At 33.8% G+C, this 16,301-nt stretch overlaps 2 protein-coding genes across 2 annotated transcripts in view; both read right to left on the bottom strand.

Annotated features, from left to right (window-relative positions):
• The window catches only part of chd3 (chromodomain helicase DNA binding protein 3), a 63,666-nt gene extending 54,764 nt beyond the window's left edge, over nucleotides 1-8,902 (bottom strand). Inside the window, exons 1-3 of the mRNA XM_073836333.1 lie at nucleotides 8,703-8,902; nucleotides 3,889-4,031; nucleotides 3,518-3,691 (exon numbers count right to left, since the gene is read on the bottom strand). Of these exons, the coding sequence (XP_073692434.1) occupies nucleotides 3,518-3,691; nucleotides 3,889-4,031; nucleotides 8,703-8,868 (483 nt within the window). The 5' untranslated portion in view covers nucleotides 8,869-8,902. The remainder of the gene's footprint in view (nucleotides 1-3,517; nucleotides 3,692-3,888; nucleotides 4,032-8,702) is intronic.
• Nucleotides 8,903-12,824: 3,922 nt separating this feature from the next.
• On the bottom strand, nucleotides 12,825-16,019 carry cyb5d1 (cytochrome b5 domain containing 1). The gene is made up of 4 exons (XM_073835573.1): nucleotides 15,821-16,019; nucleotides 15,628-15,704; nucleotides 13,809-14,027; nucleotides 12,825-13,265 (listed from the first exon to the last, which is right to left on the bottom strand). Exons 1-4 carry the CDS (start codon nucleotides 15,939-15,941, stop codon nucleotides 13,038-13,040), a joined length of 645 nt encoding a protein of 214 aa, XP_073691674.1. The 5' UTR covers nucleotides 15,942-16,019; the 3' UTR covers nucleotides 12,825-13,037.
• Between the last annotated feature and the right edge of the window lie 282 nt (nucleotides 16,020-16,301).

The following is a 16,301-nucleotide window of genomic DNA, read 5'->3' as shown; positions in this document are numbered from 1 at the left end:
TATGAATGTGTGAGGTTTTTGTCTGCAAACATATTATATTAAGGGAAATTTCTTGCATAGACATTACTAACACCAGCTCAGCTGATAAAAGCGATTCATCTTTTGATACAATGTAAATACTACCAGCTATCCTAAACATATTAAAGGGATAGTTCACCCAAAAATGAAAATTCTGTCATCATTTATTCACTCGCAGGTTGTTCCAAACCTGTCTGAATTTCTCTCTTCTGCTGAACATAAATACATACATACAGAACAAACAGTTGTTTGTCCCTTCTGGCTTCCATTAAAAAAAAAAAATACTAGGGAAATCAATAGGGACCAGAAACTGTTTGGTTACTCACATTCAACAGAAGAAAGAATTTCATACTGGTTTGTAACAACATGCGAGTGATTAAATGATGACAGAATCTTCATTTTTTGTGAGAGCTATCCTTAATATTCTGCTTTTTTTTTGTTTCCATAAAGTTGCCATTACAAAAAAAAGTCATAATCAAACATTACTTGAAATGTTCCCTAAACTTATTTGGTTTAAAATCCATTAAATCATTAGAATAAATAATTCTAAAGAATCAGGTACAAAATTGAGGCAGTGGGGAACACCCATTGGCCCTTGCACTTGAATAACTTAATTATGTATGCTTGGTCAAACCGAGGGAATTTATCATGGGTTTGAACTCTTTTGAACGCCTTTGTTTTGCTGTAGCTGGTTTTCGTGTTTTGTATGAAGTCAGAGTTAAGGTGATTAGTTTTCCTTTGTTGAACTTGGACCCTGTTGAATTTAAGCAAGTTCTCTCCACATACTGTAAACATAAATATTTTAAATAATTACATAAAAAATTATACTTTAATCCTAGATTTAAGTCAATGTGAGTTAACTCACTAAAGGAATTGTTCTCCCAAAAATGAAAACTTGCTGTAGATGAGCTTGTTTGTTCTTTTCTGATTTGACTTTTCACTGGAAAAAGCAATATTACAGACTCATATTTGATCAATGTTTATAAGTTAAAAAGAAATAATGATGAACTTGTTTAATACAAACACAGATTTCCTGCTTGACTAATGAACTGTAGTCTTGTGGATCATATGGGACTATTGTGTTGTTTGTTTGCTTGTTCCTTTTTTAATTGCATGCCAGTTTCTGTGGCTGTTTTCATGGCAAGAAATTGTTATAGTAAAACTACATTGCCATTCAAATGTTTGGGATCATCAAGATTTTTTGTTTTTTAAAGATGTTTCTTATGCTCATTAAGGCTGTGTTTAATTGATTAAAATTCTAAAACTATTTAATGTAGTGAAATATTATTACAATGTAAAATAACATTTTTCTATTTTAATTTACTTTAAATCCTAATTTATTCCTGAATTTTCAGCATCATTATTCAGTGTCACATGATCATTCAGAAATCATTCTAATATGCTGATTTATTATCAATGCTGGAAACTGTTGTGCCGTTTAATATTTTTTTGGAACCTGTGGTTTTTTTATGGATTCTTTGATGAATAAAATGTTAAAAACAGCATTTATTCAAAACAGAAATCTTTTCTAACAATATACACTACTGTTCAAAAGTTTGGGGACAGTAAATTTTTCCTCTTTCTTTTTTTTGAAAAAAATATTAATACTTTTTTACAGCAAGGATGTGTTGCAATGACAAAAAGTGATAGCAAAGACTTATATGTGACCCTGGACCACAAAACCAGTCTTAAGTCGCTGGGGTTTGTTTGTAGCAATAGCCAAAAATACATTGCATGGGTCAAAATTTTAGATTTTTCTTTTATGCCAAAAATCATTGAGAAATTAAGTAAAGTTCATGTTCCATGAAGATTTTTTGTAAAATTCCTACTGTAAATATATCAAAATGTAATTTTTGATTTGTAATATGCATTGTTAAGAACCTAATTTGGACAACTTTAAAGGTGATTTTCTCAGTCTTTTTGATTTTTTTGCACCCTCAGATTTCTGATTTCAAATAGATGCATCTCAGTCAAATATTGTCCTATCCTAACAAACCATACATCAATAGAAAGCTTATTTATTGAGCTTTCATATGATGTATAAATCTCAGTTTTGTCAAATTTAACCTTATGACTGGTTTTGTGGTCCAGGGTCACATATTGTTAGACAAGATTTATTTGAATACATGCTGCTCTTTTGAACTTTTTGTTCATCAAAGAATCCTGAGAAAGAAAAGTAAACTTTGTTTAACATTTCTTTAAGTTTCCTCACCTAGTTAAATCCAGCACAATCTATTAAAACATGCTTAATGGGTTAGCACTAGCACTATTAACACTTAATGAAGTTACCTAGTTCACATTAATTTATATCTTAGAATAACATAGTTTTTAGGGATGCACCGTAATGAAAATTCTTGGCCGAACACCGATTACCGAATGTGGTTTTTCATGTTTTTCCCCCCATGTATTTTGCCATTTTTTTCACCATTGCATAAATTAGCCAAAATGTGCTTTTTACAGTTTTGTCTTCTTTTTTTTTTAAATCAATTACAAAACAATTAAAAAAATATTTACTCAACATTGAACATTTTAACATTCTAGTAGACATTATAGCTTATCAACAAAGCATAATTTAATTTAAAATAAAAGTTAGTAAAATAATATTCTTTGGCCATTTTTAAGACCCCCTTCTTGAATCAAGCATGTGCTTTTAATGTACAAATAAATGCAGCCTTGCTGAGCAAAGGAGGTTTAAGGTCATTTCACGATTTCAGTCATCAAACAGTAACCAGCAACAACCACCCCTTTCTCTTCTCATGGAAGACATGCGATGCAATACGAAACAGTCTCATGCTGTAGGTGCTTGTAATGATTTTTGCGTCTTTCTCTGACCGTTTTAAATGCTTCTACTCTGCTGACATGTTTGCTGCATTAGTGCGCGTCTCTATTTAATCACGTCAAGTCATTGTTCGGTAGAATTTATTCTGCCTTTTCACCTAATCGGCTGAACACCGAAAGAATAATTTAATCTCTAATCATTTTTATGTAATTATTTAAAATATATTTTTGCAAGGAGAGATCTTGCTTAATTTCAACATGGTCCTAGCTCACCAAAGAAAAAATAATCATCTTAACAATGACTTTTTACAACACACGAATACCAACTACAGCAAAACAAAAGAGTTCAAAACCGTTCAAACCTAAGATAAATTCCCTGCAGAAGATCCATTGCTGGGGACATAATCTAAAGCTAAATTTCTCCAAATATGTTCAGATAAAGAAACAAAATCATTAACATCTTGAATGGCCTGAGGGTGAGTCAAATTTCAGCAAATAGTCATTTTTGGGTTAACTATTTCTTGAATCAGTTTCAGTTTTACCGCTCAAAGTCAGGTAAACTAATTCATCTTTACACTTTATAATGAGCTGATTGTGTCTGATTTGGATCCAGAGGAGAGTAAGGAAACACACACAACCTGTCTCAGCAAAGCTGAAAAAAAAATAGCACGCAAATCCACAGACAGAGCAAGAAAAGGCATAGAAAGTGCTAGAGGATAACCTTTGTGGTCTCTTCGTGTGTGCTGTCGTCATCCTCTTTCTTCTTTTTCTTGGTTTTCTTCTCTTTTTTGTCCTTGTGTTTCTTTTTCTTTTTCTTCTCTCCTCCATAATCGCTGGCAGCACTGTCAGAGTTCATGGCATACTCCGGCTCTGAGTCTCTTTCTACGTCACTCTCCTGCAAGAGGCAGAGAAAGTAAAATGATCATTTATATAAAGTAAAAATCTATAATGCATTCATTTAGAATAATAGTGCAAATATTAGAAAATATTCATATATAGGATTATTTGCACTTAAATTTGTAATTTGATTAAAAATCAATTGACAGTTTGCAAATGACTACTAAATAAAAGTTCAAACAAAAAACCACATACTATTTTTTTGCGCTTGCGTGCTTTGGCCATCTTGCCCTCCTTGTCCTTGTCTTTCTTTTTCGTCTCTTTCTTTTTTTTAGGGCCTCGTTTCTTTTTCGCCAGGTTGTCCCTGTCCGATGTCTCAGCAATGTCGTCTCCATCATCTAAGTGAGAGAGATGCAGGGAAATGAGGGAACATGGAAGGACTGGTGAAATGAAAGTGACCATAATACTTTGCAAGCCCTCTGAGGTATCCTTCGAATGATTTCCCACTTCAATTACGGAACAACACGAGCGGTGTGAAGACCGAGACCGTCACACAGGAAAAATAAGTCATTCCACTTCTGACTCGAACTAAGCTGTAGGACTTAATGAATTAATCTCACAAACATGATTATCTACATGACCTAATTACGACTCTCCGAAAGCTATTTACGGACTGAATTTTAAGACGTGATAAATATTGTATGCAGCACTCCATAAGATGAGAATTTTTCAGGTCACTGTGGGAGCAGAAGAAATTACTTTAAAGGGATAGTTCACCTAAAAATGAAAATTCTGTCATTACTCACCCTTACTTCGCTCATCTTCAGAACAGAAATTAAGATATTTTTAATGAAATCCGAGAGCTTTCTGACCCTGCACAGACAGCAACGCAACTGACACATTCAAGGCCCAGAAAGGTAGTAAGGACATTGTTAAAATAGACCAAGGGACATCAGTGGTTCAACTGTAATTTTATGAATCTACATGAATACTTTTTATGTGCAGAGAACAAAAACAACAACTTTATTTAACGATTTCTTCTCTCCTGAGACAGTCTGCCGCCATTATTGAAAGTACCACGATGCATGTGAAAGGTAGGTAAGGTAGGTAATTTTACGAAGCTACGAGAATAATTTTTATGCACAAAGACAACAAAATAATGACTTTATTTAACTATTTCTTTTCTCCCGGGACACCCTGCCGTCATTATTAAGAGTACCACCATGTATGCGTGTGTTGTAGTGGTGAAAATGTTGATTCTTTCAAGAGATTCTTTCATTTTCAGTTAGTTCACCAAAATGACTTGATCAGATTCATTCAGTGACCTTTCTTTCATATTACATAAGTACCACAACAGGTTTCGAAAAAGAGTGTGTTATGCCAACGAATGCATTGCAAAAAATGCTTTTCTTACTCAGATTTTTGGTCTTGTTTCCAGCCAAAATATCTAAAAATTCTTAAATCAAAAAGGATTTTTTAGACAAGTAAAAATTATTGTCTTGTTTTCAGAAAAAATAAGTTAAAACTAAGTGAGTTTTTGCTTATTACAAGCAAAATAATCTTATTTTTAAGCAGAAAACTAGATTATTTATTTTACCCCACTGGCAGATTAACAAGCAAAAACAAGCAAAACTTAATTTTAACTTTTTTTCTGAAAACACAACAATAATATTTACTTGTCTAGAAAATCCTTCTTGGTTTAAGATTTTTTAGATATTTTGGCTGGAAACAAGACAAAAAAATCTAAGAAAAGCATTTTTTTTTGTAGTGTGTATTTACTTGTTACAATAAATGATTTGGCTTTATTAAAATGTGTGCCTAATATACTTATTAACTAAATAAAATAAGTCGTGGTTCAGATGACCAAAGCACAAGGTTGTCTTGCATAACTACCATTTTAATTGTTTGGTCAGACATTTACACATTCATAAATTTGGGATTATGTTAAATGTGTCGTAGGGTTATGTTCTGTATGTTAAAAATGAATATATAAACAAGAATGTGCACAGTACCTGCACTTTCTGCTGAAAGAGACTGACTAACATGCTAAATACCTGGTACACATTCATTCACAAACAACATGTACCAGATTGTTCAATTCGCTCGGTCAGTGATGGGCATATTCGTTCACTAGATCCAACCGTTCGTGAATGAAAAGAACCAGTTGTCGAACGATAATGATGGCAAACAGGCAGAGCTCGTCTCATGTAGTTTTGGAATATTTGCAGCATTGTAATGAAAGCTGACCCACTACTGTGTTTTAGACTTTTTTGTTGAATATTTTGCACTTTGAACAATCCTCTCAAGATATCTCTCTCGTTCAGACTTGCTCAGTTCTCTGTACAGTAGTCAAGTAATAATTGTTCAAATATACCACAATACTAAGTCTAAAACACAGTAAGGGGTTAGTTTTCATTACAGTGGTAAAGCGTAAATTTCTTTTGTTTGCTGTAAATATTCCAAACTACACGAGCCGAGTTCTACTGTTCGCCATCATTATCGTTCAACAACTGGTTCTTTTCATTCACCAGTTTGGTCATTTCATTCACGAACGACATGTAGCAGTTTGTTCAACTTGTTCACAAACGAGATCTCTCCCTCGTTCAGACTCAAAAGCAATTCGTTCAGTGAAGGACATATTCGTTCTCTACATTCCACAAATCACATGCTCTGTCACATCTCATACTCGAAGGCTACTGGCTCGAGTTTTAGTCATTTTTCAATCAGACTAAACAGTTCACAGAGTTTTTGTATGCGTTTTTTCGGAGGGCTTTTTTGTATTCGTCATCCTTTCCTTTCAAAATGCTTGCAACGGATGTGAAAACGCAGAAAATCGAACCAAACCAAACTTTTTAATGACAGACAAAATTTTTGGAGGCAGTGTGTATCTGCTAATAGCGTCGCACTGCTCTGGAGGGAGGGATTTTGGTGAACGAGAAATATAAGTCAATGGATTACGCGAACGACAATGATTCGTTCACCTAAAAGATTTGTTCAAAAAGAATTTGTTCATGAATGTAACATCACTAGTGTGCTGCTGCTGCTGCTGCTGGTGTAGAACACATGCTGCGCCTTGTTTACGAGCAGAGGAAAGCACGTGCAAACATCGAGGTACTCTCGATAACGGCGGCAGACTGTCTCAGAAGAGATTTTCTTTGCACACAAAAAGTATTTTCGTAGCTTCACAAATTACTGTTGAGCCACTGATGTCAAATGGACTATTTTAACAACGTCCTATTTTAACGATGTTTCTGTGCCTTGACCATAAGACCCTTGCTGGCTATGCAGGGTCACAAGGCTCTTGGATTTCATGAAAAATATCTTAATTTGTGTTTCAAAGATGAATGAAGATCTTACGGGATTGGAACGACACAAGGGTGAGTAATTAATGACAGACTTTTTATTTTTGGGTGAACTATCCCTTTAAGTACAAACATACAAGGAATAATTAAATGAGGCACTAACCCGCTTTTTCTTTCTCAAAATATTTTTATCTATAAACTTACAGCCAGTTCACCTTAAAATGTGCTAAAATGGTTAATATTATAATGTTCCAAATAAGGTACCTGTATTATGACAAGTCTGACACGCTTCCATAAAAGGCGCTTTGACACAGACATCATCTTTCAGAAGGGCAAAGTGGAGTTAAACAGCTCTGGTCATGTGACTATTTACAGCAGCCATGTAAAATCGTTCAGATGAAACCAAATCAGTCTGTTCTTTCATTTAAAGCAAACAGCTTTCTTAGAACAGATGAACAGCTCTTTCAGCACATTTAGATGTAAAAAGCACAAATATAATAAGTCTAAAATATTATATTTTCAACTAACACTAAAGTTTACACCAAAGAAGAAAGATGTTTTTGAGGGTCAGATAAGATAGAAATACCTCAGTCGCTTTTTACACTGTACCATTCCCCCTGAAACAGCTTGTTTGTATAAATGCAGATATATCAGCACGTCTGATAACGCACAAGCCTCGGCACTGCGCTGCGATAAACGAATTAGATTTGATTGTCTTTGTTGCTGGGGCGCGCAGGCAGAGCCCTTTTTTCCCGCTCGCTGCAGCCAGGGGCGGCAGTAGCAAGCACTCGGGGCTCGGTGATTGAGAGGCCGCGAGTCGAGCTGATGCTCCCCTCGTCGTGAACTCCTGCACCTGGGGAGCAGACCACCACATGAACCGCAGCTAAAGGTCGCGGGGGCGAGACAGGACGCGCGTGCTAATTGATTCACGCGCACTGTGAATCACTGTGAAAAACGAGGCCCCAAAATGTGGCCACAAACATCAGCACTGTGTGACAAAAGTTAGAATGAAGTAAATAAGTCCAATCTTGCAAAACAAAGTAATTGCATAAGGACTCAATTTCTCAGAGCATCAGTTTAAGCAACACGTTTATTACTAAGCTTTTTGATGACACAATCGACTGAATAGTGTAAACTTTAGACTCATCACTCTCTGCTGATGTTAAGCCATGGATATACATAACAATTAAGCGCTATTGACATAGTCACACACCAAAACAGCCCGAGGGCTGGTGACTGTACAAACTGGTATTTCGCAAAGTGAAAGCATCGCAGGCAGCTCAGATCTCTGCCCTGTACTGAACCAGGCGGCAGTGGGTCGGGTCAAGTTTATTTACATTGTCACAATCTTGACGCTCACGCCTCTTTCTGACCCGCATTTAAATCAATGCATTGTCATATTACTCTTTATCTGCTTAAGTGCTAAGTCTGTAACCTTCAGGGCAAACAAAAACCGACATGGTGGCGGCTTAATGATCCTTTGTCGGATCACAGCTGGAGATGAAAAGCACCATCATATGACAGACCTGATGAATGACACACAGACGGGACAGAGTGAGGGGGGATCGGTCAACTTTAGCCAAAGTCTACGCAACTCTTTGCCGCGGATAAATAAAGCATACACAACGCACAAGCGCTTAAGAGAATGAAGGATGAAGTATGCAGCAGCGCAGCTGTCGCTGTCGCAGTTTGTGGAGCATTCGCGTTTGTTTCGAGGTGTTTTGTGCCCCACGCGCGCTCCCGTGTGTGCCGCGGACTGTACGGTACCTGGCGCGGCTCTTGCTGCAGTTTCTCTAGGCGCCGCCGGCGAGTTTATGTCGCTTGCGTTCTCGTCCAGGTCTCCGTCGTCTTCTTCTTCTTCATCAAAATCTCCTCCCTCGGAATTAACCGCCGTGCCCTCATCTTCCTCACAAGAACGGAGAAGAGAGGACATTATATTCCCGTCGGTGACCCCGTTCCGCGAGATCTAAAAGTGTATTCCTTCCGAATTATGATATTTATTTAATATTCAAATCGACACACAAAAAGTGGGGGGCGTTTTGGAATATTTTACACTACAAGGCAGAGAAACAAAGATGGCCGCCCTTATATTTATTTTTTAACAACCCCCCCTCCCCACCGCCCCCCCAATAAGAAAAATCCCCTTACATAAAAATGGCTGACTATATTATTTCAGAACGCCCCCCCTCCTCCTCCTCCTTCTTTTTCTCTTTCTCTCTCTCTCCCTCTCTCTCTCCAGACTCCCCTCCCTCCTTAAAAATAATCACATTGTTACTGGAGGGGGGCGTATAGCTGATTGCAACTTGTATTTCAACTCTTTTTTTTTTTAATGTGTGTGAGCTTTCGCTCCCTCACTGCTTCAGACTTCCCTGGTAACTGTGTGTCTGGTTTTTCCGAAGGTGCACGTAGTAACGCCCGCGCGCACTGTACGCAGCGCACCACACAAATCTAACAAACATGGCCACCTTAATATTCTTTTAAGGCCCCCACCTTTGTAAAAACAAATCCAAAAAAAAGAGAAATGTGGAGCAGAAGGGGCTGATGTGAGGTTGGCTAGAGGGGGGAGCGCTGCCGCAGCCATGCCCACACTTACATCATGTTGCATTGCTTAAAAATTAACTGTTTGAGGACAGGATAAAACAAAGCAAGTTATCAGAGCCGTCTAGAATAGAATAAATTATTAGGAAAATGAAATGGAAAAGAGCATTGTAAATTGTATGTAAATATATGTAAACATATTGCATTGGGAAATTTAGCACTTTCTGAGTCTGGATGCCACAAGCAAAACGTTACTCAGTGGCACTGATGCAAATAAGCTTTATCCACTTCTTCCTACTTTAAATACTTATTTAGCTTCTTATTCAGTCTAATTTAGTTTTTTAATGTTTGGTTGGTATTCTAGATCTATTCTAGATCAGCGGTTCTCGACCTTTCTGAAAGACAATATTTGAAGTCCCACCAAGAAATTTCTGGTATGAAAAAAAGCTACTTATTTAATTTACAGAAATTAGAAGTTGCCATATAAACTTAGTTTACTTAAATATTTATATAAATGATCTAAATTATATTTATAATAGCAACATTTACTTAAAATATTGAAATATTATAAATAATTATAATAAAAAACTCCATAATTACAGATGCAGTTTCAATAACTGAATATTTATCATGATTTACATTATTATTAATAAATTTAATGATAATATTTGAAGTCCCGCCAATATATTTATGATATGAAAATAGCTACTTATTTCAATTTTTCACTTTTTTTTACATAATATAATATTATTATAAATAATTTAAATTATATTTATAATATCAACATTTACTTGAAATAGTTAAATATTATAAACAATTATAATAATAAAAATTCATAATTAAAGCCATTTCATGGTTTACAATATTTGTAATCAATTTATATGATCTTTGTAGTCATTTGAAAATATTTGAAGATATTTCTGGTATGAAAAAAGCTACTAATTTGAACCTTTCACTTTTTTTCAAAAATTAGAAGTTGCCATATAAACTTAATTTAGTTAACTATTTATATGTTATCTAAATTATATTTATAATAGCAACATTTACTTTAAATAGTTAAATATTATAAACAATCAAAATAATACAATTCCATAATTACAGATAAAGTTTTATTATTTGAAATATATTATGATTTACATTATTAATAATTAATATTATGATCTACATTATTAATAATTCATTTGACAATATCTGAAGTCCCGCCAAGATATTTCTGAAACCAAAAAAGCTACTTCTTTAAAATGTTCACTTTTTTAACAGATATTTATATATAATATATATAAATATATAATTTTATATTTAATATATATTTATAATAGCAACATTTATTTTAAATAGTTAAATGAAATATTAAAAGTAATAAAAATAATAAAATTCCATAATTACAGATGCAGTTTTAATAACTGAATATCACGATTAACATTATTATTAATTAATTTACATAATCTTTATAGTCATTCACTATATTTTGGTATTTAAAAAAACTACTTATTTAAATTTTTCACTTTTTACCTTAGAGCAATTAAAAGTTGCAATATAAACTTAATTATTAACTTTTTATATAAATGATCTAAATTATATTTATAATAGCAAAATTTACTTAAAATAGTTAAATATGATAAATAATTAAAATAATAAAATTCCATAATAACAGATGCAGTTTTAATAACTGAATCATGATTTACATTACTAATAATTAATTTACATGATATTTGTAGTCATTTACAATATTTGAAGTCCCACCAAGATTTTTTGGGCATTAAAAAAAGCTATTTATTTAAAATGTTCACTTTTTACCTTACAGAAATTAGAAGTTGCAATATAAACTTAATTATTAATTATTTATATAAATTATCCAAATTATATTTATAATAGCAAAATGTACTTAAAATAGTTAAATATTATAAATAATTAAAATTAATAATTTTCCATAATAACAGATGCAGTTTTAATAACTGAATCATGATTTACATTACTAGTAATGAATTACCATGATTTTTGTATTCATTTGACAATATTTGAAGTTCCACCAAGATATTTCTGGTATGAAAAAAAAAAAACTTTTTTTTTTTTCAAAAACTAGAGGTTGCAGTATAAACTTCATTTAGTTAACTATTTATATAGGTTATCTAAATTATATTTATAATAGCAACATTTACTTAAAATAGTTAAATTAAATATTTAATATAATTAAAATAATAAAATTCTAGCATTACAGATGCAGTTTCAATAACTAAATATTTATCATGATTTACATTATTATTAATTAATCTATACGATTTTTATAGTCATTTGTGATTTTTTAAAAAAAATGTATATTTAATTTGTTAAATATGCAAATAGTTATTTATCAGCAGTTTCTATCAAATACAATATTTCTTAGCCCAATAAAATGTATATTTGTTATAGAAATGTGACTTTTGCAGGTCTTAAAATCACATTTTTAAAATTCCACATAAATCCAGGTTATCCAAGTTCGTAGAAACAGATGTTGAGGGAACGGAGAAATGTGACATCAGCTTACATCTTGAGTTTTAGCTGTTAATCCGTATTTGTGACCCTGGACCACAAAACCAGTCACAAGGTTAAATTTGACAAAACTGACATGTATACATCATATGAAAGCTCAATAAATAAGCTTTTTATTGATGTATGGTTTGTTCAGATAGGACAATGAGATGCATCCATTTGAAAATCTGAAATCTGAGGGTGCAAAATCTAAATAAAAATCTAAATACTGAGAAAAGCACCTTTAAAGTTGTCCAAATTAAGTTATTAACAATGCATATTACTAATCAAAAATTACATTTTGATATATTTACAGTAGGAATTTTACAAAAAAATTTCATGGAACATGATCTTTACTTAATTTCCTAATGATTTTTGGCATAAAAGAAAAATCTATAATTTTGACCCCATACAATGTATTTTTGGCTATTGCTACAAATATACCCCAGCGACTTAAGACTGGTTTTGTGGTCCAGGGTCACATTTAGTCTTATTTTAAGCCATCCCAAAGCCCCCTAGATGAGAACCACTGAGTTAAATGTTCTTTCCTGTGCAAAGGGAACAAAAACAGTCCCAAGATTTGATTAGACCAAGTACACAATCAAATGAAACTGCTTAGCAAAAAGATGCATGTTTGCAGCCGTTAATGGCATAGTCTCATAAAGCAGTGATTAAATTGAAATGTTGGCTGCATGAAATCATTTCTGTGTACATGCATACATATATAATGCTACTTAATTAGGGCTGAGAGCCCGCTGTGGCCTACAATACAGTAGCTGCTGCATTTCCTCCGAGCAATTACCATGGCAACCACCAGACTTTATGGTTCAGGGGTTTATTATGTAGGCTGGCATTCATCTTTTTTATTCTGTTGCTCAGCATTTGATTGGACGAAGCCCAGAGAGCTGCAATAAGATAACCACATACAGGAATCGATGAAACACTGAACACATGAATAGTTGATGTGCCGTTCATGCTCCTTGCTCAAATTGGCTCACAGTGGATATGATTTTCTAATGAAGTATATGCCACTGTTCATATTAATAGCATGCGTTTTCAGAGTTCAGTGAGGTCGTCGTTGAAATACAGACATATGGATGGAGAGAAGAGGTCACAGTCTGGGCTTCCGCAGTAGAACTCGTCCTCTTCAGGGATGCCGTTTTCACTCAGAGTCTTGCTCATATCCAAATTGATGCCGTTGTGCTTCCAGGTGTAGCTTTCTGCATGGGTATTGTAGCGCAGGTATCGCTGAAGAATCTCATCCAGAATCTCCTCAGAGCAAACCTGCTTAACAAACAACAGCTTAGAACTATTTGACTGCTGAAAAGTGCTCCAAATGCATGTTTATTTTATCAAAGCAGTCCTACAGAAAGACACGTGGCAGAAATTTGTCTTTCGACAGGCCCATAGAAAGCAGAGAAAGAAGCATCTGGGCTGAATGTAAACTGTCAGATGGTTATTCTGGTGGTTGCTGAAGCAAAGTGAATCAGCACGGTCAGTCTGAAAACGCTTGTAATGCCAGAGGCTCAACATTAGGTCCATTTCCATCAAGCTGGAAAAATATCAGATGCACAGAGCGGGAGGGAGCACGAAATCAAAAGATGGAGAGGAGCTACAAAGAGATGAAACAGTGCAACCCTGCCCTCTTCAGTATGCAAAGCACAATGCAAGTATAAGGAATGTGCTCTGCGCAGGCATTTTATCTCAGGAATGCTTCAATAATTAATATGCACTTTTTGGGCCACAATCCTGATATCATTTTGTAGATGAGTCAGCATTAACATTTTCCACTCTCTGCAAATCTATGGCGGGTTAATATTGGCCTACCTCCAGCCTCTGCTCTTGGGAGGTTAGAGTGTTGATAATGCGGATCCAGCGTGTTTTGGCAGACAGCAGTCCAACCTCATAACGGTTATCCTTCCACCACGGCTTTCCGAAGTCATTGGCCCAGTCGGTACGAGGGCAGGGAGGGGGTGTGTGTAAAAAGCGCCCCCTAGGGGTGTAGTATTTCATGCAGCCCGTCAATGGGTCAACATGGGTAAGAATCTAAAAAGGGAAAACACAACACTGTGAAATGACAAAATGTCAGCCTCCTGATCATGTAAAAATAGTTTGGTAATTCAGAAGATTGAATCCCTAAAATCAGCATAAGACCATTACTGTGAAGTATACACTACCATTCAAAAGTTTTTGAACTGTAAGATCTTTTATGTTTTTTAAAGAATTCTCTTCTGCTAACCAGGCCTGCATTTATCTAAAATACAGCAAAAATCAGTAATATTGTGAAATATTTGTACTATTTAAAATAACTGCTTTTATCTGATTATATTTTAAATTGTAATTTTTTCATGTGATCAAAGCTTCATTTTCAACATCACTACTCCAGTCTTCAGTGTCACATGATCCTTTCTAATTCTAATATGCTGATTTGCTGTTTAAGAAACATTTATTAATACTATTATCAATATTTAAAACAGTTGAGTACATTTTGTTCAGCATTCTTTGATGAATAGAAAGATCCAAAGGTCAGCATTTATCTGAAATAAAAAAAAATCTTTTGTAACATTATACACTATACCATTTTTTTTTAAAGAGAAATTATAAAAAATAATACTTTTATTTAACAAGGATACTTTAAATTGATTAAAAGTGATTATAAAGATTTCTATTTAAGATAAATGCTGTTCTTCTGAACTTTCTATTCATCAAAGAGACCTGAAAAAACTCTACTCAGCATTTTTCAACAAAATGATTTCTAAAGGATCATGTTGATTTCTAAATCAGCTTTTAAATCACAGGAATAAATTACATTTTAAAATATATTCAAATAGAAAACAATTATTGTAAACAGTTGAAATATTTTCACATATCTTTTACTGTTTTTGCTGTACTTTGGATCAAATAAATGCAGCTTGGTGAGAGGAAGAGACTTCTTAAAAAAAAAAAAACCTAAAAATCCTACTGTTCAAAAATTTTTGACTGCAATGTACCATTAAAAAAGTGTTGTCAGTTTTGATTTCTTGGCGACTTTAACAAAACAACCAGATAACAAATTCATTTAAATTCAGTTTGATTTTGGTTATAATTTCTGCGTAGGAAAAGCATACTTTTTTCAAATGGAGAAATTCTTAAAAATATATAGATTTTAGTGTCTTTGAAGTTATTAATGAAAGTAAAAAATATATTTGAAAAAATACTAAAAGCAAATATTACATTTTTACTATACAAACCAAAAATTATTCAGACACCAGATATAAGTTTTTGATTTTTTTTTTACTACTGGGTGCAGGACATTATAGTACATTTGAGGATAGCAAAATTCTCAAGTCAGCTGTGACATATTATACCCAAAATATCTTAATACAGTGGACTACCAGTAAAATTTATGAAAAAAATAAATAAAATAAAAATTGCACCAAAAACTTGTGATTTGACACAAAGTTATCTATCAAAGTTATCTGACATTATCAAGATGAATTTGTTCTGGCACAGTTTAACTCTTGAGTTGTCATGTTTTATTACCATTTTCTAAACTATATATCAAAACAGGTTTGATTGTATATAGTTAAATTAGGTTTTCTCAGACGCATAAAAATAATAAAATATATTTCCATAAAGTTTAGCAAATGTTATTACAGTAGCTTACATCCTTTGTCTTCGGGTCAAACCAGTGACTGATGTCCTTTCCTGCACACTCTGTGATAGGTTTCAGTAACACATCACCTATAAGACAGAGACACTGCTTTTAATAAACACTTAATACATTCCACATTTTGAAGGTTTGGGGACAAAACCGTGACTTCCTTTTTATATTTTAATGATAGGTGCAAGTTACTTACCTTTATGTTCCTCCAGCAGTGGTGTCAGATCGTACACTTTGCCCAGGTACGACACCCACATATCTTTGAGAGTGTTGTGAACGGACACCTCCTTCGGCGTGAAATACTTTGGGCGCCGCATTTTAACAAACTTCCTATTTCAGAAAATTAAAACTGTTTACTAAATTTAAAGAGTATTCAGTCAACCTTAAGCTGGTTGTTGTTGTTACTCTTGTTACATTTGTGTTGTGAGGCGGCCGCGGAAGCGCGCACAAGCTTACTGGATGGTTGCTGTAGTAACCGAAGCACAGGAACAAGAGCGCGCAACCTACGGACGCCTTGAAAAATTTAGCGCTAGTAATTTTTTCATAATTAGTTTAGTAAACTCATTATTAAGGCATGTTAGTTAATGTATTAGTAAGTTCATATTAACCAAATCCATTAAGATATATTAAGAGATACAAATTTTGATTATAATATAAAATGTTAAAATTTACATGAA

The sequence above is a fragment of the Garra rufa genome, chromosome 3 (genome assembly GCF_049309525.1).
Source record: "Garra rufa chromosome 3, GarRuf1.0, whole genome shotgun sequence".
Lineage (NCBI taxonomy): Eukaryota > Metazoa > Chordata > Actinopteri > Cypriniformes > Cyprinidae > Garra > Garra rufa.
Note: the sequence above shows the minus strand (reverse complement) of the source record. Positions and strands in the feature narration are given on the sequence as shown.